General features: G+C 42.0%; 1 protein-coding gene across 3 annotated transcripts in view; it reads left to right on the forward strand.

The window, feature by feature from the left end:
- DACH2 (dachshund family transcription factor 2) overlaps positions 1 to 23513 on the forward strand; it is a 412262-nt gene that overhangs the window by 298833 nt on the left and 89916 nt on the right. For all 3 annotated transcript variants that reach the window (XM_072626181.1, XM_072626182.1, XM_072626183.1), the window contains one exon: positions 21998 to 22153. In XM_072626181.1, the coding sequence (XP_072482282.1) occupies positions 21998 to 22153 (156 nt within the window). The remainder of the gene's footprint in view (positions 1 to 21997; positions 22154 to 23513) is intronic.

The raw sequence follows: 23513 nt of genomic DNA on the forward strand, positions 1-23513 counted from the left end.
TATTGGCCTCCTGCTGGAACCACTTTTTATTTTGCTTTAGATTGTGCACATGCCTGCCTGCACATCCCTTGTCTCCCCCACTTAGTTGGGGAGTTCTGCCATGGCGGGAGCCATTTGTCCATTGTCTTCGTAACCCCAGCCTTAGCAGAGTATCTGGCCCATACAGTACAGTAGTGAGGGCTTCATAAATGCTTTCCACTGATTGATTAGAGCCTCATAAGGTGAGGATGTGATATTTCATTCCAGAGCATGGATTTCTATGAAGGAATTGAGCTCATCAAATGTTCAAGGCTAGCATTTCAAAATTTCCACCTGAGGCCCTTCCTGCTTTTAAAACAAATCCAAATTCAACAACAATAACATGTGTACAAATCTTTCTGCAATTAGTGTTTGTTGTTATCATAGCTCTGTCTGATGTACTTAGGATCCTAGAGTCATTGCTTGAAGGGACCTTAGAGGTCATCTAGTCCAGACCCCTCATTCTGCAGAGGAGGAAACTGAGACTCAGAAAAGTGATGTGTCCAAGGTCATCTTGCTAGCAAGTGGTGAAGCTCTATTCAAGCCTTGATTCCTTGACTCCCACTTATCCCCTTCCGTGTTCATAGAATTGATCTCAAAAACAAGAAATAGTCCTAATCACACCCCTTGTCTAGATGAGGCTTTTGGTCTATGGTTATTGCCTCATTCCATCTCCTTTTTTCAGTAAGTGTAGCATCTGTTCTTTAGTGGAGCTAGCTGGATAGAGACACAACTTGGTGAACCAAAGGAAGTCATTTTTATAGTAGCTGGTAGATGCAATTAGTATACTTTCAACTTCTCTCTGGAGCAAAGTACACAATAATATTGCTCTGTAGAGAGACCACTAACTAACAACACAACCTTGGGCAAGTCACTTTCTCAGAGTCTTGGTTTTCTCAGTGGTACAATGAGAGTCTTGGACTATAGTAGATGGCTTTAGAGGTCCCTTCTGGCTCTAGCCTATGAATCTATGAAACATTTTAATTTTTTCACGAAGTCACTGAGTGGTTTAAGCACCTAGTAGCTCAGATGGTAAACCAAAAGAGCAAGTTTTTCCCTTCTGTGTAGACAGATGTATTAGGCAGAAGAGATCTCATGGCCCCTTGTCTGTCTTTTACATGTCCAGATATCACAGTGAATTAAGTTGAAATGTGGCACAGTTGGTTGGATTTCCAGCTCTGAAGAATGCTAGATATTTTCACTGAAAAGTCTCCTTCCACTCAGGGATTGTTATCCTGTTGTTTTCTTTGCTTTCCCTCCAAAGAGAAGAGGGAGAGACAGCATGGTGAAGGGGCAGAAGAACCAGGGAGTCCTGGGTTCATGTCCCATCTCTGACAAATGCTAACTGTAACCCTGCACAAGTAACTTAACCTCTGGGCAACTTTCTAAGATGCGACCCATCAAACTGGCAGCCAGCTGAGAAATCCTTTTACCAGTGACATTACAGGTCAAGTATCTCTCCCTAGTCGTTCCTGCCACACTTAGCACAGTACTGGGAGACAGAAGATGCTTAATAAATGGCCATGGACTTGAATAAATGAAGCCTCTCATGCATGCATAGGTGGCTTCGAAGGGAGGCTAGATGGGTGTTATTGAGCAGGATCTGGGAAAGGTCGTGGTTGGACTCTGTGGCCTCCAAGGTAATTCACTTAATGCTGGTGTGCCTTCTGCTCTCTCCATGGCATCCCATGCCACTTCCTTAGGAAATCACTAGATGATCTCAACTTGAAATCCCATGATCATATAAAGCATTTTCAAATATCCAGGGTTCTCCTTTTCCCTCCAGTGAAAGCCTTCTATTGTAAACCAAGCCTAAAACAAGTTCAAAGTTAGCAAGTTCTCACAAAACCCCTAAGAGCCACAATTAAAAACCACTTTACTAAACAAGAGATGAAAAGAATCCATTAAAAAAGGATATGAGGTTAAAATAATACTGAGCTTCTGTGGCCAAATTAGCACAGTTAGGAAAACATTCCCCAGGAAGCAAAAAGAAGGGAGATGAAGTTTCTAAAACTAATTCCCACCTCGGCAAAATGGCTTCCCTGTATTCTCTGAGGACACCAACCCACATCACACGGGGAATGTTCCCATCAGAGCTTTTCCCTACCTTGGCAGGCAGTCACCTTACTTTCCCCGCAGGGGAGTATTTGCATTTTAAACCGGACCTCTAATATTGGAAGGAAAACTTCCTTTTGGCCAGCTCCCTCCCCCAATTTCAAGCATCAGTGATCAGTTTGGGGACTGGTCCCAGTGCTGTCTCAGGCCCACCCAATGCATTAAGCTGGCGTGAGGCACATGCAGACCAGTTGGTAGTAATCCCAAACAGCCAAGGTCAGAGGTGTTTGAGCAGCTACAAGTAGGAGAAGGTAAGGAATCTCCCCTCAGCCCCTCGGGACTCGGATGCTGGACCAGACAACTTCTCTGATTGAAAAATTGCATAGCTCTAGTCCCTCCCCTGGAATGTGAAAGCCTCCTCACCTCTACCTCTTGAAAGCCCAGCTCCCATCTCTAATATGAGGCCTTTTTTGCCTCTCCCAGCCCCCAAATAAGCTCCTTGAGGGCATGGACTGTTTAGTTTTTGTCCTTGTGTCCCTAGGGCTCCCCCCCTTCCCCTTGAGTAGCTAGGTGGCAAGTGGATAGAAGTCTGGACCTGGAGTCAGGAAGACTGGAGTTCAATTCTGACCTTAAACACTTACTAGCTGGGCAAGCTAAGTCACTTAATCCAGTTTGTCTCAGTTTCCTCATCTGTAAAATGAGTTAGAGAAGGAAATGGTAAACCATTCCAGTATCTTTGACAAGAAAAGCCCAAATGGAATCAGAGAGAGTTGGACACAACTGAGTTACAAAAATCTCCAGGCCCAGCAAAATGATTGTTGAACTATGTTTTGAACCTTAATTAGGGCTCATCTTTACATGATGAGAACTTCCAAATTTCCATTGGGAAAACTGATTCTACTGTATCCTGCTGTTTCCACCTGGGGAAGCAGTGGGCTAATACAAAGAAGTCTGGGTTGGAGATAGGGTTTAGAATCTCCCTTCTCCCACTTCTGATTATATGACTTTGGGCACAAATGGGGAAAGGGGAAGGGTTGAATGAAATGACCTCTGATCTTGCTTCCTAGTCTGTGTCACTAATGTCTATGTCTCAGAGGAATTTGAAAGTATTGAGTCTGGGCATACCATCCTCTTAGGCTGTTTCCCTTTGTCCTCCTCTTCTCTCTTTCTGAAACCCAAGAAGAGACAGAGAAGCAGGTAACGCTCAACAGAAGCTTGCCGCAGTGCTGAAAAGGCTGGTTGGCTCAGTGGGGTGGGTGGCAAGGGACATATAGGTAAGATGAATTTGCAGTTTATTTGTAGAGTACAAGAATATACTGGGAACCCACTAGATGGGGAGAAGGTGAAAAAGTATAAGCTGCATTCCCTGGTTTCAGGTAGCTTACACTGAGATGGGGAGATGAAAAGACAAGATGGTTTATTAGGAAGGAGCAGCGGTTCTGAAATCCAAGAACCTGCAGGGCCTCGGGGCTGGGACTATCCATAGAATTTCATGGAAGAAATACCAAGACAGGGATTCAGAACTTGGAGTGGGGGAGGGGAAGGACAAGGGCTATCCATGAGGAGGCAGTGGAGCCCATGAAGGTGCAGAGGCAGACATGTGCAGGACTAGCCTGGGGGGACAGTGAATAGGATCTAAACAGAGCGTTTGTGGGCCTTGGACCAAGTTTCAAAACCTGCACCTCCTTTTTTGGTGTCTGCTTAGAGGGTTTAGGGGTTGGGAATAAGGTCACATATGGCCTAGGTCTGTGGGTATGCCCTTTGACTGAGTCCACGTTTTACAGAATAAATCCTTTTATTAAGAGGATTTGTTCTGGGAGGTTTGGACTCAGTCAAAGGGCTGCACTTGAGGACCTAGATGAGGCTGCAGTTTCCCCATCCCTGGCTAAGCCTTCACTGGGATATGGATTATTTTGTTAGAAGAAAAATTCCTGCCTGCCATGGAAATTAGAATTTTCTGCCATCAAAAATACCTTTTTCTTTTGTATTACAACAGAGCAAAAGGTCTCCTTCCTCCTTGCTTCACCCCCCACCTGCATTATACCTTACCTAAATGACTTTGGGCTTTCAGCTGCCCCAGTCATGACTGTGACTCCAGGGCCTAGTAGGATCAGAGGGTTTTTGAAGGGGAGCAGATAGAAGAATACTTTGGGGTCAGTGTTGAGTTTGAGTTTCATCCTGTAGATAGTGAGGTGCCTTTGAAAACAGTGTTTTAGGATGCTTAATGCGGGCATGAAGAGCAATGCGCCACACTGGGATAGAGAGCTGACTTTGGATTCAGAAGGACCTGGGTTCAACCCCATCCTCCCTGGGCAAAGGCACTTAACCTCCCAATGCTCTGGGCAGTTCTCTTAGGCTTCAGTATAGACCAGTTGTCAAACTGCCTCCCGGCTAATGAAATCGCAAGTGAAGAGTCTTATCCTCCCCCACCCTCAGGGGAAAACAAAGGGTTTGGGCCTAGTCATTGAGGATGAATTCTAAAGTGAAGAGGCTAGAGGAAGGAAGATCAGCTAGGAGGAGGTTATTGCCACAAATGATTGGAGGTGGGTAATGGTCACTGGTTGTTGTTGTTCTTGTTGTTTTGTTTTCCTACCCTGTACAGCAAATGGGAGTGGATTTGTTGAATTCCTTGCCCCCCAGCATAATATAATGTTTGTTCTTTTAATGTTATAATTCCTGAAGTTAGTGGCTATAAATAGGAACACAAACTTTTCCCAAGAAAGAAAAGGAAACCTATAAAATACATTTTGTGTTGTAAACCATAAGGGTCACTGTGATCCCATGTTTGTGACTAATTAGTTGTGTCCGCTCAGACAATTCTGTTTCCCACCCTGAGCCTCAACATTCATATCAGCAGCATGAGGATTCTTTGATGTTCCATGATCCTATGAGTTTATAGCAGAACTCCTGGCCATGTTTTCTGCTTGAGTTGCCACAGGGAGGAACACAGTACAAGAAACACAACTTTGGCCAAGAGGACAGTCATGTTTTTTATTATTCCCTCCTGAGGGCTGGTTGTGTTTTCTAAGGAGCCAAGACCACCAACTCCACAGCGGCCATTCGGTATTGACAGATATGCTGGTGACATATAAATAAATGGTAATAGAGCTTTTTCATTAAGATAAATTAAACATGTCAATAGTAATGTTTTCACAGTCTGATTTCTTTCTGTGTATTCACTTGCATTTGCTTCTGTTTACTTGGCTTCTTTGGGCTGTTGAACAACTGAATCACATTTGGTAAACTGATAAGAACAGCAATACATCTATATGAGGACTATATGAGGAAAAAATGGATTGGATTGAGCTGGAAAGGGATACAATTAGTGCCCAGCACTGCAGTCTCCCATGCTTTTAATTGTATACATGTGATACCTTCTAATTAAATTAGGACCAGCTATATTCCACATTAGCTTGTCTGTTAAAATCCATGCAGTGTACTATAAAAAAGTCGTTAATTTAGTAATATCAATTTAACTAGTTTTAGCTCATTAACCTTGACACCAGCAGTGCTCGAGAGAAGAACCTTTGGCTATTTTTGTTCTCCCCATAATCCCCCAGAACTCTGAAGACTTGTTGCCAGCCCCAGCCCTCCTCTTTGCTCTCTCACCTGTGGTAATGATTGATTACTGGGGGCGTTCTCGAGTACGCAGTCTGCTCCTGTCTGGAAGTCACCTTCATAGGTCCATTCACCGCCTGTTGTGCTCCCCCTCACCAAAAGCTGTGTTTTCTCATCAGGTAACATTGTATTTATCAAGCCAGGGAAAGACAGAAACTCTTGAAACCAATCAATTGGCAGCCCAGAGGTGAGTTGTGGTTATTATTACCCAAGAGCCCACTTTGGTCTATCAGAGTTTGTAGAGTATATGTCACTTAAGGGCTGAATGGTAAATAGGCAGAAGAGTCATGTCTGATATAATATCAGGGATCAGAAATTTCTCATTAAGATGGTGAGCTTATTAAGCATAAGGATAGATAGATAGATAGATAGATAGATAGATAGATAGATAGATAGATAGATAGATAGATGGATAGAAAGAAGTCATCTGGGCCTCAGACGATTATCTCTGTCAGAAAAGGAAATTCAGTATTTAATCATATCCAAGTCCCCTAACCCTTCTGTACCTTAGTTTATTTATCTAGGAAACAAGGACAGCGATAAACCCAACCTCTAAAGGATACCAGGGAAGAAATATGTCATTTCCACCCAACTCTGTGTATCTTGAATACATTGTGCAACATAGACATGCCCTCAAAATGGGACTTTCTCATGACTTTCCCTGTGCTGTGTCCTCTTTGAGTGGTTTACTTCCTTGTACCAGAGGGACAATCTGAAAAGTAGGAGAAGGAGTTGTAAATGATTACCCTAAAGCATGATAACAATAGCACTTCAGTGTTGGGAGGGATCCTCCTTGTGGAGAAGAACAATATAAAGAACCAAGGAGTTGAAAAGAAATGATGTTTTATTACTTTCAAGTGCATCTCATCGTGAGAGCCAACCCCTAACAAATGTTGCCAAGCATGGTTCTTCTTGGACCTACTTTAGCCATTGGATGCTTTGTTTTGTCTTGGTGGGGGAAAGGGGCAGGGAATGAGACAGGTACAGTTCTGGGAAGGCGTCTGCTATAGAAACCTCCCATTGTGAGGACTTTCCACTAATGAGGACTAGCAACTTTTTTGTAACTTAGGATCTTAGAAAGGTTAAAGTTATTAGAGGTAAAGAAACTTGTGGTCTCCTAGCCAATACGTGTCAGACTTGAATCCAAGACCAGCCCTTCTGTGCAACCTTAATTGAGATGGCAGAAGAGTATAATGTCATTACTAGCCAGTCAATGGGACATATTTAAAATTAATCTGTTTTGTTACCTAAAGTGCTTAATATAGTCAATGTTCTTTTCTAAGCTAAATGTTGTCTCTGAAGTGTTCTTTATAACATTTGTTTGTTTGGGAGATCTCTTTTTCATAACTGAGCTCAGCCTTTATTCATAAGCTCACACATTCTGAAATGAATCAGACCTCAGTGAATGAAGTTTCACATTTTCTTAAACTGATGTACAAAACTTTGGAACCCTCCATGGTCTCTGGGCCAGCCAGCTCATTTTAACCATATCCACAGGGAAACTTGTAAATAAATTTTATGTAATACATCAGGAGAGAAACAAGGAGACTGTCTCCCCAGTAAGAGACTTCATGAAGTTTGCAACATAAACCTTCATTCCCTTAGGAAAGGGAATAAATTAGGCAGTCCTTAAACAATATCAGAGTTTTTTCCTTATCTGCCACCTTAAATGCATAAACTAAAATATCCTGATGAAAACAGACACTTTCTCCTTGAAAAATTCTCATCCATTTCTAAAGATGACTTGGGACTTGGTTTTGAGCACTAGCTATGACTTTTCACTGTGGCTATCTCCACACTAGGAAAAACAGTACCATTTTTAAGCCATTTTCCCAGAGTTCAAAGAGAGACTAGCTCTCCTTGACTATGGGAGGCATTTTTGGCATCTAAGGATGTGAAACCAAAGGCTGTCCTCAGTATCACACCACAATTAACAGCAAACCAGGCCTTGGAATATCAGTGTGCTCAAGAAATAGATAGCTGCCTAATGTTAAATGAAAGTAAATCAAGAGGAGGGGCAAAACAAATGAAAAATATTGGGCCCAGCGGTGTTTTGAGACCAAGGGTGCTCACACACTCTGGCAAAAATGCCTTCTGAAGTGTGACTCACCCAGATTTCAGAAGGGAAAAGTGCACCTTCAAGTTTTGCAAAGTGCATGAGCTTTGGGAAGTGTGTATTTGTCAGTATGTTTAATTTGCTCACACCTCACTGAAGAAAAGGCCAGGGGAGCTAGGCCGAGAACACAGCTGTGCAGGCGGCGTGGCTAATTGCCTCCCCATCCTCAGCCTCGTTTATCTTCATTTCTTCCCAATTATACCCAATTATCAATAGTCTCTGTTGCATCAGAGTCTTAATCCCCTTTATTCAGACAGCATTAGAGAGCAGCAGATGAATTCTTGGAGGGAGTCAGGGTAAACAGCCATGAAATGCCACCTCTGGCAGATGGCACTGCTCACAAGAAATGTGAAAAAAACATTTGGAATTTATAACTGGGCATTGGTATGAGTGTGCAAGCTGTCAACATTTTTTTAAAAAAGATAATCAAGGTGGTCCATACTCACCATGGCTGAAACTTCACACGGAGTCACAGGGAAAAATCACAGGCAGAGGACTGAGAGGTGAAAAGACTCTTGCAGGCCCAAGCAGCAGGTGCTGGAAACGTCTCCTTGTTTTCAGCATACAGTCGTGCTTCTCTTGATTATGAGGACAGATTTGTCAGACTGTCCTATTTGAAGCAACAAAATCATTTCCAAATATCCAGCCTCCCCTCCCTCCACACCCCCAAACCCTCCCTTTGTAAGAGAGAGAAATGTTTAAGAAAAAAACCAACCTAGTTCTAAAGCATGTGTGCAGCCTTCCACAACTGTAGCCACCCACCCCTATGTGGAGTGGAGAGAGGTTCATTTCTGAATCTCTTCTCTTGGGCCAACATCGGTCATCGTATTTGCCCAGGATTCAGCTCTATTTTTGTGGTGTTGGGTTTTTGTTGTGTTTTTTTTTTATTGTTGTTGTTTAAATTGTTGTGGTCATATAGTTGTGTATGTTCATACTTCATTCTGTTCATACAAGGTTTCCCATGTTTCTCAGAAGCTTCTTTATTATTATTATTATTATTTTTTGTAAAACAGCAATATTTCCTTCTGTTCATACAACACAATTTGTCTAGCTCTCTCCCAATACATGTATCCATTTGGTCTTCAGTTTCTTCTAAGCAAAACCTTTTTCATTCTTCTTTCCAACTTGGTAATAGTCAGCCGCACATTGTATGTTGTCTTACAAATGTGAGAATGCTTACAAACTAATCAAAAGAAAAATACATGGCAATAAGAGAACAATGTTAGAAAGCAGTGTTTTTAAGATGATACAATTAGAAACTTTTCAGTATTGTACCGCACAACATACATGGGGAGGGATTATTTTGCTCTTGTGTACCTTAAATACATACACACTCACACACACACACACACACACAAATACACTTTTCAGTAAGCCACAAAAAATTAGTTTTCCTTCATTGTTCATGAAATCTAAATTCTCTAGAGACTCCCCCAGGAGGATAACTTAAATAAGATCATATTGCAAAGAGTTAAAGAAGGTGCCCAGATCCATTTTATTACCTAGTCACTATTTTATTTTACATTTTCTATTAACTTCAAGATGATTTACCATTGACTTTTTGTATATATCAGTTTGAGCCCAACGTACCCAATGTCTAATTTATTTCAAGGGAGCAGGTTCATTGGAAGCATTCCATTCTAAGCCAAAAGGTGCTGCTGGAGGAGTCACCTTGCACCTCTTCTTCCTTCAGTGCTACAGGGGAGACACCTGTCCATCTCCCCTCCTCCTGAACCCTGCCACTCACATATAGCCTTGGGATGTTCCTTCACCTTTCAGTATCAATGCCAGTTTGAACTTGGAAATCAATTATGGGACAGTGGGTGGAGGATTGCCTTGGTAGTCAGAGAACTTGAGCTCAGACCCTGCTTTTGACATCTGCTGCTCTGGGACTCACAGTTCTCCCTTGTTCCCATTAAATGATCTTTAATGTCCTTTTTCAGTTCTAAAATGGTCTACTTTGAATGAGTCCTAATTTGAACTTTGGAACTGAGTCATTACTAATATTTCTTTCAGACTTCTTTTTAAAGTTTTTCAATTCCAAACCAAGCCTTTTAGGCTGTGGTCCACTGTGCAGTGTTATGCCAGCAGAGCTTGAGAAATGTGTGTGAATACATAAGTATGAATTGTCCCAACCCTGATCCCACACGTTTTATTTAGAACACTGATGTGGTCTTTTTTTCAGTATCATAACATCTAGGGAGCATATTTTCTCACAGTTGACAGGTTAATGCAAAAAAAAATAGCTAGAGACAAAGAGAAACTTCGACAATGCATATATTTTTCGTGTTGGCAATGCTGAAGCTTCTATTATTTTTATAAAATTTAAACAAGCTAATTTGGAAATTGAACATAGACCCCTGCCTTTCAGTTCCAGGTGTGAACGATGCGGTCTTTTTTTCTAAATGCATTTCTCATGCTTGACTGTCAGCCCTGGAAACTGAAGACTTGATGCTTAGCCAGATGTACCAGCCACTCTTTGCTGGGAGCTCCTGGGAGGCATTTCCTCTCTAATCCCAATGTGTTGGCGTTGTGTGAACTCAGAGCATGAGTGGGCATCCATTATTGCACCTTCTTTTGTTAGTGCTTGGGGCTGAGATGAGTGGTGATTGCCAGTTGGGACATTGTGTTTGTAGGCTTGCATTGATTCTTACGGGGTACCCCATTCGTTGGTCTGTAGAAAATGAATGGGTAGGCTCAGCCTCACCTTCAGTCAGGTTATGCAAGTGAAACAGTGAAGAGAGGTGATGAAAGCGTATCTCCTACTCATCAACAGATACACATGGAGTCACCGAATGCTCTTGTTGTTAGTTCCAAATTCAGAATGGTCCAAATTTAATGAACGAAAGGCATTTTAATGGCTTCCTGTGTTGAGCCCTGGGGGTAGGGCTAGGGAATTTCCAGGTAAAGAAATGTCTTTATCAGTGCAGGATGAAAATTAGTACTAAAGACTATCTTAGAGGCAGGAAATTAAGTGACTTTTCCATGTTACTTAATCTCAGAGGCTCTCCTTGAACTCAGGTCTTCTTGATTTCAAAATTGGCTCTCTAACTTTATAGCACACCACCTATCAAGTGTGGACTATACAAATACTGCCCTCAAAGAGTTTTTGTAGTAATAGGGAGCAAGGACACACCTGGCCTTCACTCAGGGCTTCTTGACCTTTTTGGGTCCTGGGCCCCTTGGGCCATCAGACTCTGTCCTGGTCCTTCTACTCCCAGCATGCTCTCCTCTAGGGACTCCATCGGCTTCCAGGGATTGAATGATCACCTTTATTCAAATTAGTCTAGCTCTCTGGATCGTGATCATGTTACTCCCCTGCTCCCCAAACTTCACTTCTCTCCGTTACCTTTGCAATCAAATAAAAACTTCTCTTTTGCATTTTGGAGCCTTTCTCATCCTGACCTCAGCTTTCTTTTTGACCATAACTCCTCTTTATCTACTGTGTGGGTCCACTATGAGTCACCTTCTTCTTAGTGTTCTCCATATGGGACACTCCATTTCCCCCCTCCGTGACTTTGTACTGACTGTCCTCCTCACCTTAGCCTCTTAGAATCCCTTGTTTTCTTCAAAACTCAGTTCTTACCCTCCATTCTACTTGGATCATTTCCTGATCTGCAAGCTGTTATTACATCCCACTGCCACCTACAAACATAGGCACATGCCTTACCTGGCAGTTACAAATCAGTCCTCCTTTCCTTCCTCCCTCTCTCCCTCCCCTGTTTCAATTTGCTTTTGTACCCCCAGAAATTAGTATGTTATCTGGCACATAGTAGGCATCTCAGAAATCCCCAAACAGTGATACTTAAACACATTATCTTCTTTTTTCCTTGACTCTTCCAAGAATACTGAAGAAGCAGAAAGGGGTGCCACCTAGGATTAGGGACCATTTTCGATTTTTCTTTGTGAATCATATGGCAGAAAAAGAACCAAAGCCATAGTTAAGTATGGGTCAAAGATTCTCATTTTTAGATACTCCCCCCCCCCCCCCCAATTCTTCATGCAACAGGAGAATCTAGTTTTAAAGCTCTAGCAAAAAAAAAAAAAAAAGGCTTAATCTGGGTTGGTGATGGCTTTGGATGATCCTTGGAAAGGACCATTTGGCTTTTCCATACTATGTACTATATCGGTAACTGTCTAACCAACCCAGTGAACATGGTCCATACTTTTATAACTAATTGGATCTTTATAAGTTCAGAAACAACTCTTCTAAGGAAATCTTGATAGGAAAAACAGACATGACAATATTAAATGGTTTCTTATCAGGTGTCATCTTTGTGCATGTAAACATTATTCAGATGTACCCGGATAATTGTGACTGTCTACTTTCTGAGCATATCATTAGTGGTTACTTTTCCCTCCTTTTTCTTCTTATAATGATACTTGACAGATGTACTACACATCTCAGTTTAATTTGTTATTAAAAATAATTTACATTAGTCAACTTTTGTTTCATATCTCTTCTGTGGTCAAGACTGAGGAAGGTATGTAGAATACCTTTCTTCAAGTAGTTTTTCCCAGCCTAGCAAGAGAGCTAAGATGCTCATGAACAAAGTAGAGAGATGGTACATCACAGTCAATTTTCATGATATTCCTTTTTCAATCTACAATAGTTCCTTTTTTTTTTTTACTTGTTTTTCTCATTTTGAAATAGCAAATTTCATTAAACAGCATGCCAGTCTTAGAAATTAGAGAACCCATCTCTCCCAGGCTTCTGATTCCTATGCTAAAATTCAGGGGTGGGGGAATCTGCAGTCTTGAGGCCACATGAGGCCACCTTGAGGTCCTCAAGTTCAGCCCTTTGACTGAATCCAAACTTCACAGAATAAATCCCCTTAATGAAAGGATTTGTTTTGTAAAACTTGGACTCAGTCAAAAGAGCACACCCAAGGACCTAGAAGGCCACATGTGGCCTGGAGGCTGAGAGTTCCCCAGCCCTGGGCCTTTGATCATCCTGTTCTGTCACACATGCAATCATTTTCTGAAACCGTGGTCCTTCTGACGTACTCTACATGCACACCCAAAAGAAGATCACCAATCAAAAGGTATATTCTTTGTTCATCAAGAAACGTAGATATCTTTATTCTTCAGATATGAATGGAATGCTACAGAAAAAATAATTCCCAGTTGGTTAAATACAGGGTGCCCTGATACAAATAGTCCCTAGGCTTGGAGAATTTTCATTGCCTTATGTCTCAGATGCATCTTCATTACTTTGAACCCTTGCCTCTCAGTGTATGTCCTGACAGTTAAACAGTAGTAACGACAGAGCCCCCAAATACCTATTTCATGGATGTGCAGATGTTTCTTGAATTTTCAGTAAGTTCATCTCAGAATGATGTATTATTCCCTTTGGTTTAATGTGAAACACATTGTTAGACATTGAGGAAGTTTGGATACTAGAGCACAGGAAATGGACATTGGTAGCTCATCTACATCTCAACTTTGGATATGAATTTTGGGGAAAAATAGGCTTCCTTTAAAATCCATGTTATTTTTTCTTGTCAAAGACATAATTATATTATTTTTCTGAATCTTTATTCTACTCTCCTTTGTCCTTTCCAGTTTTAATTTCAGAGATGGGTGGGTTTAAGGTAGGTTTTAAAATGTTTTGCCATACTTTTTTGTTTTAAAACTGTTCTTTGACTTCCTTTCAAGGTCATTTTCCCCCTCGATTCAGCTTTGCCCATGAGTTTCTCATTTTCTCTACTATTCTTCCTTCTGCACATTTTGGTCTCCTAGGTGGATGATATAATCTTATTTAACAGATTTTTTTTTAATGGACAAAATGCAACTTTTCTACTTGGATTCTATCTCCTTAGGCCTTTCACCATTCCTCTTTATAGCCTTCCATTTGGGGGCCTGCTTGTATTTTCTTCTCCTACTTTCTGTTGTGTATATTGTTCTCATAAATTCTGAAATAATAAGCAAGTTATCAAAAAAGTTACTCTCCATTTTGTCAGTATGTTCTCCCCCTTTTGTCAGTTGAGGCTTCCAGTGTGGTCCTATAGAATTAGAAGTTGAGACAAAGGTTATTTTCTTTTTCGTTGTGGGGCCATCTGCTTCTAGTTCCTCCTCTGCTTCGCTAAGAGAAGTTGTGGTTGCCCATGGCCTTTATCCTACCCTCTGTCCAGAACACAGTTGGCTTTTAAATGTTCTTCTTATGCCTACAGTGCATTCTCTTCATCTGGATAGTAGGTGTGAAACATTCTAGGAGGCCCTAAGCATCTTTCTCACATCTGCTTCTAAAATTATCTTGGGTTTAGTAACTAGCTACTTGAGAATTTGAACAAAGTATTGACCATAGGTTTGGGTATTCAATGGAATTTTAGTGTATAATTATCACTAGATTACTTAACCTAAGTTGTGACAGACATATTTTTTAAGTATGACTGACTGATAGACAGATTGGGAATTGCCAACTTAATGGGCACATTTCAAAACCTTGGCAAGGACAAGCAGTAATTACGTCTGCTGAGCTGCTTGATCAGTGGTTTGGAAGTAGCCCAGCAAGCCCAGTGTTTGAGCTCTCCATATCAAATACCCAGACCTAAATGATGGCAGTGATTTACTTTGAGAACAATATGCTATAAGCACAGGTGTGGGTATACACGGACACAGACACAGGCACACACATGCCTTAATGGTGAAAATAGTGGATTCTTAGCTCTTCTATTCATTAGATGACCAGTTGTTGTCATAGGTTACATTACTGAAAAAAGGTTTCCCCTACAGACAAAGTTAATATTAAGTTGTTTTTTATAAAATCTCTTCTAGAAAGGAAACGACAGATTGTCTAATTGATTAAGGTTATATTTGATTTTTCTCTGTGAAAAGCAACCACCATTAAACAGATTCATTTCATAGAGTTAAGGGGCCAGTGCAGAAATTGGCAATGGATTTCTGGGAAACCCTTGGAATTAGGTGAATAAAATACAATGAGGTTTTGCTCAGTTCAAAGGTGATGGGTTTGAGGTAAGAGTTGAGGTAGGTGGATTGCTTGAAGGAGAGTAGGAGGTATGACATGGAAAGATCATTGTATGAGGACCCTTTGAGTTGAGTCATCTAGTCATTTGTGGTAGTTTCCTTGGTGTGGACCAAGTGGAGTTGATTCTCCCTTTTGTCCAGAAAAGAATAAAAGCTTCATAGCTTTGAAGCTCATAGGGACCTGAGGACTCTCTAGGCCAATGTGCTCATTGAATGGAAGTCAAAGCTGAGGTCTTTACAGATAGTACGTAGTAGAGCTGGAATTTGAACTCAGGCCCTCAGATTTCAGATTCAGTGACCTTTCTGGTACACTTTGGCAGTACAATCCCATCCTGTCTCGATTCTACCAACGTTTTGTCAATGCCTTCTAAATTGAGAGACAATGGGCCTCTCTATGCCATGTTTTCCCCTACAGCTGCCTTCATGGCCAAGGCCAGAGGGAACAGAGAATGTAATTTCTAAGCTTCTGGCAGCCTGGGGAGCTCCCTATGTTTGAATCTTTGTTACAAAGTAACTGTTAACACTCTTGGCCTCTTCCTTCAAGGCCACTGGTTTTGTTCTAGTCAAGTCTATTTTGGAGACTTGGAGGGAACAATCATAAATACCCCCTACCTCTCTTCCCCAAGGGAGCCAGAACACAAAGTCTGTAAATACTGATGACTGACTCTGTTAATATGAGAGAGGCTGTGAGAAGAGCAAAGAGGAGATACTGAGGATCTGGGAAATGAGCAAGAATGCCATGAGGGCAAGCACGTTAGGATGATTCAGGAGGAGCCAGAAGCAGAGATGACCATCCAAAGGTTGGAAAACCGCACTTGAAATTTTGGAAAATTCTGCCTCTTAACCATGAAATAGATGAAGTAGATCTAATAAAATTTCAAAGTAGATCTAATAATAAGATTTGCCAACTCTCAGAGCTAACTATCAATAGAGCTCTAAAAGTATGATCTTAAAGGAAGTCATTTAATAACTGCAAATTGCAGTCCAACTGTATTTCCAACATTACATATTATAAAGGACTTGCTTGTTAAGGTCAGTGTCTCTAGAAGTCAGTTTAGTTTGGGTTTGAGGGGGTGGAGTTTGTGAGATCCAGACTTCATTCCATCCAGATTGACCAGCATAAGGAGCTACAGAAATTCCTTTCTCTGGAGATTTCTAACTCATCTTTGACTTAGAACCTTGGAGAGCTGCCTAGGGAATGGAAGAATGACTTGACTCAGGTCACACATTATGTGGAGGGGCCCTCTATCCACAATATCATGCTTCTTCTCATGATAACCCAGCATGCTGTGGGCCAAGGGTCGAGATATCGAAATATTCCTGTTTTTTCTCCTGTGGGCAAATGACTTACCTCTGGGTCTCAGTTTTTTTTCATTAGTTAAGGCACTGATAATAAAATCATTCCCTATCAAGCTCATAGGGTTGTTGTGGAGATCAGATGAGAAAATGGGCATGGAAATGTTTTGGAAAAGTAATCCAAGACCATCTTAGGGTATCACATTGTAGGCTGTGCAGGAAGGCATATGTGTTATACATGCTCATTTTCATGTTTAAAGAATGATGATAATATTGTATAATGGCATCAATCCTTCTTTGCCCTTAAAGGGTGGGCTTGTGTCTGGCTTATCAGTTGGCCACCTCAGAGGCTTCTGACAGCTGCCATTCAGGTAGGATCAGTCTCTAGCCTACCCTCACACAGAGAAACATCCTTCAGAGACCAGTCTTTGGCAGAGTACCAATTCACTTCCTTTTGCTGCAGACCACAAGAGCTTTGTTTAGATGAAATCTGCAGTTGACTAGAACCATTTCTCTTGGTACAGGAGCATGTGGGGAAATATGTGACTCCCCCAAAGGATTACTTCGACATCACATGGAAATTGCTTTTAAGTGCTAAGCTGATTATTATAATCAGCCCTCAAACGATATTACCTTCTTTCAAGTTAGTTCATTAAAGCTCTAGGACTTCGTGGTAGATGCTAAGGATTCCAAGCTGGAACTTTTATTTTGAGGTAACTCCTGGCCTACAGGAGTTCCCACAGATGAGGAAATACAAGGTAACATCTGGATGTGGGAGGGCACCAAAAATGTAATGTTGAGGATGGACCTCATGTAGGAGGTGGCCCTTAAGCTGAGTCTTTCCGGAAGCTACAGATTCAACAAAGCAGAGAGGTAAGGGGGTGTGCCATCTCGAATGAGGAAGTGCAGCACCATGGACAGGGAACAACTGCTAGGCCACTTTGGCAGGAAAGTTGGGTGCAGAAAGAGTAGTAATGCATGTTCCTTCTGGAGATAGGCTGGAGCCAGTCTAGGAACAGCATGAACTGCCAGGTGAGTTTGTGTTTTATTCTAGAGCCACTGATGGCTTCTTGAGCAGAGGAGTGACCTGGTCATACCTCTGCTTTAAGAGGATCAATTTGACCACTCTGTGAAAGATGGCTCAGATGCAAGAGACTGGAGGGAAGGAGACTAATTACAAGTCTAGTACAATAGCGTAAGCACGAGGTGAGGAGGGCCTGATCTAGGATGGCAGCCATGGGAGTATTAGGGTCACTATCCTGTGAAAGGAGACATTGAGAGTCAAATTCTCTGGCCAGGAGAAAGTTATTGCTTCACAGCTTTAGATCTTTGCCTTTAGAATGAATCTTTAACATTTATTAACCTTTATTCTCAACAACTGATATTCGTTATTTTCAGAATGCACATGGCACAAAAAGGAATTGGCCCTGTTGGCTCATGTGCTTGTTTCCTGCCAGGACACTTGATAGTGTGATTGTCATCAAACACACAATACACATTTTGGGGGCTCAGAGGAGAAACTCACATCATACTAAGACAAGTCCCAGGGTACCTTGAATTTCTATCCCTTTGGGAGGCACTTTCCATAGTTAAGCTAGTAGGAAATGCTTTCCAGTTCCCTAAAAGATACCTCATCACCAAAAACCATCCTTAGGTCTCAGTGCACTAAACCACTTTCTGGGGTTGATAGGATCTTTATCTTTCTTCCTGAGCAGTGGTAGCCACAGCAGATTTACTCAGTCCAGTTTAGCATGTAGAAATGGGAAGCCATGGGAAGAAGCATGTCACTTTCCTCTCACCATTTTGGGAGAGGTCTCTCCTTTTTATAATCCAGCCATGGTCATTGGGGCCAAGTCCCCAGTTGTCACGGTGAGGAGGCCAGTTAGCCCAAGCTCCCACGTGCATACTTTGCTTGGCATATTTGGCAAGTGAGCTAATTCCCTGAATTCATCTTAGAAACTCCACACCAGTGATGGTCAGGCTTTAGCCACCATGCCTTAACCTGGCCCTCAGAGAATATTCACCTCTTGGAGCATTTTTGTTTAGGAAGGAATGGACTGGAATAATCTTGAGTTTTCCATTTCTTGGGCTTGATGTATGAATTCAGCTTACTTTCTTGTAATAAGCTTTTGGTGAATACTTAGTTTTTTCACAATATCTTAAGTAAGGATCACTCGTTACATCTGGCCTCCTTGTCATTTGTATTTCAGCTTTGAGTAATTCTGAACAGCTACAGTGTGTGAAGCATCTATAATAAGCAGACATTGCTCCTTATCTGTTTAGACGTTGCTATCAACCTATCAGCTAGGTGGCACAGTGGATAGGACACCGGGCCTGGAGTCAGGAAGACTGTCCTCAGACATTTCCTAGCTGCGTGACCCTGAACAAATCACTTCACCCTGTTTGCCTCAGTTTCCTCATCTGTAAAATGAACTGGAGAAGGGAATGGCAAACCACTTCAGTGTCTTTGCCAGGAAAGCCCCAAAGGGGGCCATGAAGAGTCAGGCATGACTGAACAACAACAACTTACTCTTAGCAAGGCTTAAGCTGGAAGTGGTTTTTTCATTCCTGGGGATGGATTTGTGCTGATCTACCCAGCCATGCTTACCTGGTCCAGCCACATACATGTGTGGGTCATCTGGCTTAAGTGACTGATACAGTCTGTGATCATGGGGCAAGACATGTTAGCATGGTGTTTTAACCAATAGACCTCATCGAAAGACTAATGCTTCTGTGATCTTTCAGCCCAAATGAATTTCCCCATATTAACACATGAATTTTCCTTTTCCTCAGAAGATAAGGAGGGTGGGGGCAAGTCTTTGTTATCCCCCAAAGCTGGGAAGGCCCTAAAATAAACCTGGAACAAACCATGGACCCAACGTTGACCCCCCCCCCCGCCCCCAGCCCACAGCCTTATGGCATAACAGGGTAGGGGAAGCAGCCAAAGGATCATTTGCATGCATGTTTGGGGATTTCTTTAAGTGTCATTTACAATTCCAGGTCCAATACATGGTTTAACATTATCAAGGCCAAGCCTCTGACATTCCTGCTTTAATTGTCTGTTGTTTTGAGGTAATGATGATACAAGTCTGATGTAGCATGGTGTTTTCTTCTTGTTCCATCCTAACTGTCTAGAACCCTCCCTGTTGGCTGTCTCCTTTTCTCACGTCATCACCTCCTTTTCACCTTAGTCCATCCTCTGTGCTCATCTTGTAGGCCTGGGAGATGCCAAACTTCCCCTGAAGTAAAAGGGCCATTGTGCCTCCCAGATGGTGAGATTTGCATTTTGGAGGCTGTTCTGCCCCCATGTAGATGGAATATTGCAAGGAATGTCATCAGTACTGCTTTTCATATCTTCAAATAATGAGTTGGGTTTGTTATATTTTACTAGGCATGGCTTACTGATCCTTTGTGTTTCCATACCGAAGTCTAAGACTTATGAATTTAAGCATTTTTTCAACAAAAGGCATTAAAATAATTCATAATTCTGTTTGTAACCACCGTTTGTTTCCACGTAATTTTGACCCAAATTGGAAAAAGACATTGTGTTAGGCCTGTGAGGAGAGGGGCTGGGGATCTTTTTAGGATTTTTTTCTTCACTCATTGTGAAACCCTGGAACTCAGTTAAACTTTTTACCTCACTTTCTGCATCCAGAAAATGAGAATCTCTGACCCCCTCGTGGTAATACAGAGTAGAAATACTGAGTAATAACTGATCAGGAAGCCATACCATCTATCTGACCATGGGTAACATTCTTTCAGCCACCTTGGTCCTTCTCCAGAATCTCATTATCACTGCACCTCTGTGGGTAAAGGCAGTGATCATCGACAGGGAGATAAAACCAAAGACCATTTGCGAACATCCTTACAACCTGGCTTCTGAGATGGCCAATCTCAATTCTCCCAACTCCCCACCACCAGCGGAAGGTTGGCTGCCTGTTTACTTAGAGCTAATGTTGGACATTGAACTTGGTCTCAGCATAGTCAATTTCCAATCCCGATGCTAGTGCAGTATTGTATTATGTCCTATAGTATAATTTAGTATCGAATAAATAGAGCTTTCTTTGCTCATCATTTTACAAATTAGAGTTCTGTAATGGTAAGGCACTTCATAACCTGGGCCCAGGGCTGAAATGATGGAGGGATTCCTTTTCTGTTCAGTGATTGGTCTTTAACATTTGTGCATTTTCCAGCATTAATCATGTTTTATTGGCCACGTGTTAGCCTAAGGACTTTTCAGTTTTGCAATGTGCTTTCATTCTCCTTTTATGAGGATAGAGCTTTTCCCCCTACCCCTCTCCCTTGCATGAAACTCTTGTCTTATTGATTGTAATTGGAATTTCAAATTTGTGAATGCTAGGTTATGTCAATATGCCAACCATAAATTACATCCCTATACATTCGCAGTGACAGCGCCGCATCTGGAGAAAAAGTGAAAATAAATGGCTCCCTTTTGAAGAGCAGTGGCTCATCCCAACCAGCATTCCCAACTAATGATGGATTTTAGCCTGAACCACAGTATGGGAAAGACTTCTGGCCCTAAACTGGACCTCATCTGATTCAAACCAAATTATCTCCCAGGTCACCCACAAATGCATTATGCTGACTTCTAGCAGAATTTACTGGAATTACCAGCTTTAGCATACTAGAGGATCATCCCAGCCCGGGTTTATGGCATAAACTTCACCAGAAGCCTCCTGTGGTCTCAGGGAAGTGACCCACAAAATGCTAATTTAAGCAGAGCTCTATGGGGGTAGGGGTGAGCACTAGCATCACTTCTGCTTAAGTGACTTCTTAAATCTGGAAATAGGTCTTCAGGCAGATCTTGAGACCTCTCCCTGGTTAGCCTAGAAACTCCTTCTTTTGCAAATCCCCAAAGAGATCAGGCCCAATGCCTACCTTCCCCATATTCATATTAGAAGCAGATATGAAATTAGACCACAGTCTTCCCAGAAGGAGAAGCTGTTGTTCAGGCAGACACACTGATGAGAAATAGGTCTCCTCCTCACCCTTGTGTGATTTGAGTACATCAAGCAGGTAGCTGGCGCCACCTACACAACAGTCAGTTGGTCATGCCGTGGATTGGCACTCAATGTCTGTTCTGGAGAGTTCAATTTGAGAGCTTTTCCACTTGGTCTAAAACATTCATTGCAAATGGATAGTGTGGAAAGGTTTCTTTGGGTACTGCTGCCTTTGTTCTCCCATAGATTGAGTTTAAACTCCCATGTTTCTGCACAGAGAATGCTAAGTGATGCCGGAATGGCCATGTCATTGTAAGCCATTATGAGGATACAGAAGACTGTGTACCCACATGCACTTTACTTTGCTCTGTCGTGTTGGTGATCACAGACAAGGGGAAAATCAAACAAGAGCCTGCCTTTTAATGGTAGTCACAATGTATTTTTTGTATATAGAGAGAAAGATTCCTAGCTGGGACTGAGCTGATGAAGAGATTCCCTTCATGAATGCTACATCTGGGAGCCACAAAAGGCCAGACCTTCCTCTTTTATACTGTCCATTTAGGCTTGACATCAAGGTCTTCTGAATTCTCCTTTGCACCCTGAGTGCACTCCTTCCTCTACCATTCTTTAGGAAACCACTCAAAAAAAATGGTGGACATTTGCTGTGCTGTTCTGCCCCCCACCCTCCAATCAGTTTATTGTTGTGACAGATTTGGCTCGACCAGCTGTTAAAGAAGGAGCCCCTGATTACAGCAAGCCGCTTCTATATTCCCAGGGGTAGCTCCCATCCGGGGGTCATTGGCTACTCTTGAGAGCAGTGTTAAAATCAACTTCCATGAGTCAGTACCAATTCTGTTGGAGGCAACATTTGTTGCTGCAAATCTGAAACAGGAGGCTTCTTCAGGGATCACTGCTGTATTAAACTATTTCATATGTTGTTTTTCAGGTGGAAGCGAATCCTCCTGGGACAAGGAAAAGATGCAGTCTCCTATGACTCCAGGATCCCAGCCCAATGTGGGTCATGCCACACTGCCAGGCCAGGCCAGCCTTGGAAGTGCCCATCCACTCAATCCTCTCCAGCAAAATCACCTGCTGACCAACAGTACGTATGTTGTCGTTATTAAAAGAGAGAGAAGAGAAAAGTTCTGTCTTCCCTGCCACCCGCCCCCCCCCCCTGCAATCTACTAGACTACTTGGGTGTACAGTAGCCCCATCATTATTTTCAGCAAGAAATTTAAGATCTTGAATTCTTTGGTAAGAGGGACACCTTTTAAAGATGTGACGGGACGGAATGCAAGGAGGGGCCTGGAACTAGATTGATGGATTCAGATTCTAGATGAGGAGTTTTTGAGCCAGGGCTGGTGTGCACATTTCAAAATATTTTTGAGAACTGTATCTTAATGTAATTGGTTTCCCTTGTAGTCATTTATATTTTATTTTATGGATTTAAAAACATGATTCTGAACAGGGGTCTGTAGGCTTCACTGGACTGCCAAAGGAGCCCAGGATTCTACAAAGATTTACTACCTCAGCTCTAGGTGATTTTAAACTCTTAACAGTGAGCTTGAACTTTTACATGTTACTTTCCTAGAATGCTGTTTTGGTTCCAAGTAAGAAGCCAGTGATATGATAGCCCCCTTTCTACTTTCTCTGACACTTTGACTTCTCCCATGGAGTGCTGAGATTGACAGACAACTGAGGAATATTTAACGTTAAGCTGTGTCAGCATCTCAGACCTCAAAGGTATGGTCGCTCACAGAGGTGACCCCAGGTGCTAGGCAACATTAAGAAATGAATTCTTCCTAGGGGTCTGCAGGATGACCCTGAAGTTGGTTAGCAGAGTTATAATACATCATGTTGATTTCAACAATAAGGATTTGTTCTCTTGCCCACATTCTTAAGGCTTCAGAACATTTCTGGCATATAACTAAATGAGACCGATTGCTGGAGTGAGATGTACTGTTGATGGTTCTTGGTTTAATGTTTTCAGCTTGGGATATAATTCCAAATTTGCATCTACTTTGCATTAGGGGTGCACATGGGGTTCACTGTTGGTTTGCTGTGCAAGGTCACTTTTGGAGTCTTGGACATTATAGCTTATCGAGGAGTGGGCATTGTGGCACAGAATTCACACACGTACCTTTTATGCCCTGCTTTGGAAACGGTTGATGAATTAGATCTTAAAATTGTTGATGTGCTGTTAAATTCTGTTTGTAGTTTGCATTTAGTTTGCATGTCAATTGAACTTTAAGTAGGCATCTGACTTGATGTGGCCAGATGGTGTCTGGGTGATGTTGACACTCTACGGAGAATGAGGAAAGATTATTAGGCTGGTGAGGGAGGTATATAGAGTGAACAAAGACTCATGGATGCACTGTACAGGAAATGCGTGTAGCGTATGATGTAAAGGAGGACTGTATTCCCCCCACATTTGTGTTTGTGCTGTTATAGATCATCTTGTA

Source organism: Notamacropus eugenii, chromosome X (genome assembly GCF_028372415.1).
Source record: "Notamacropus eugenii isolate mMacEug1 chromosome X, mMacEug1.pri_v2, whole genome shotgun sequence".
In the NCBI taxonomy this organism is placed as follows: Eukaryota; Metazoa; Chordata; class Mammalia; order Diprotodontia; family Macropodidae; genus Notamacropus; species Notamacropus eugenii.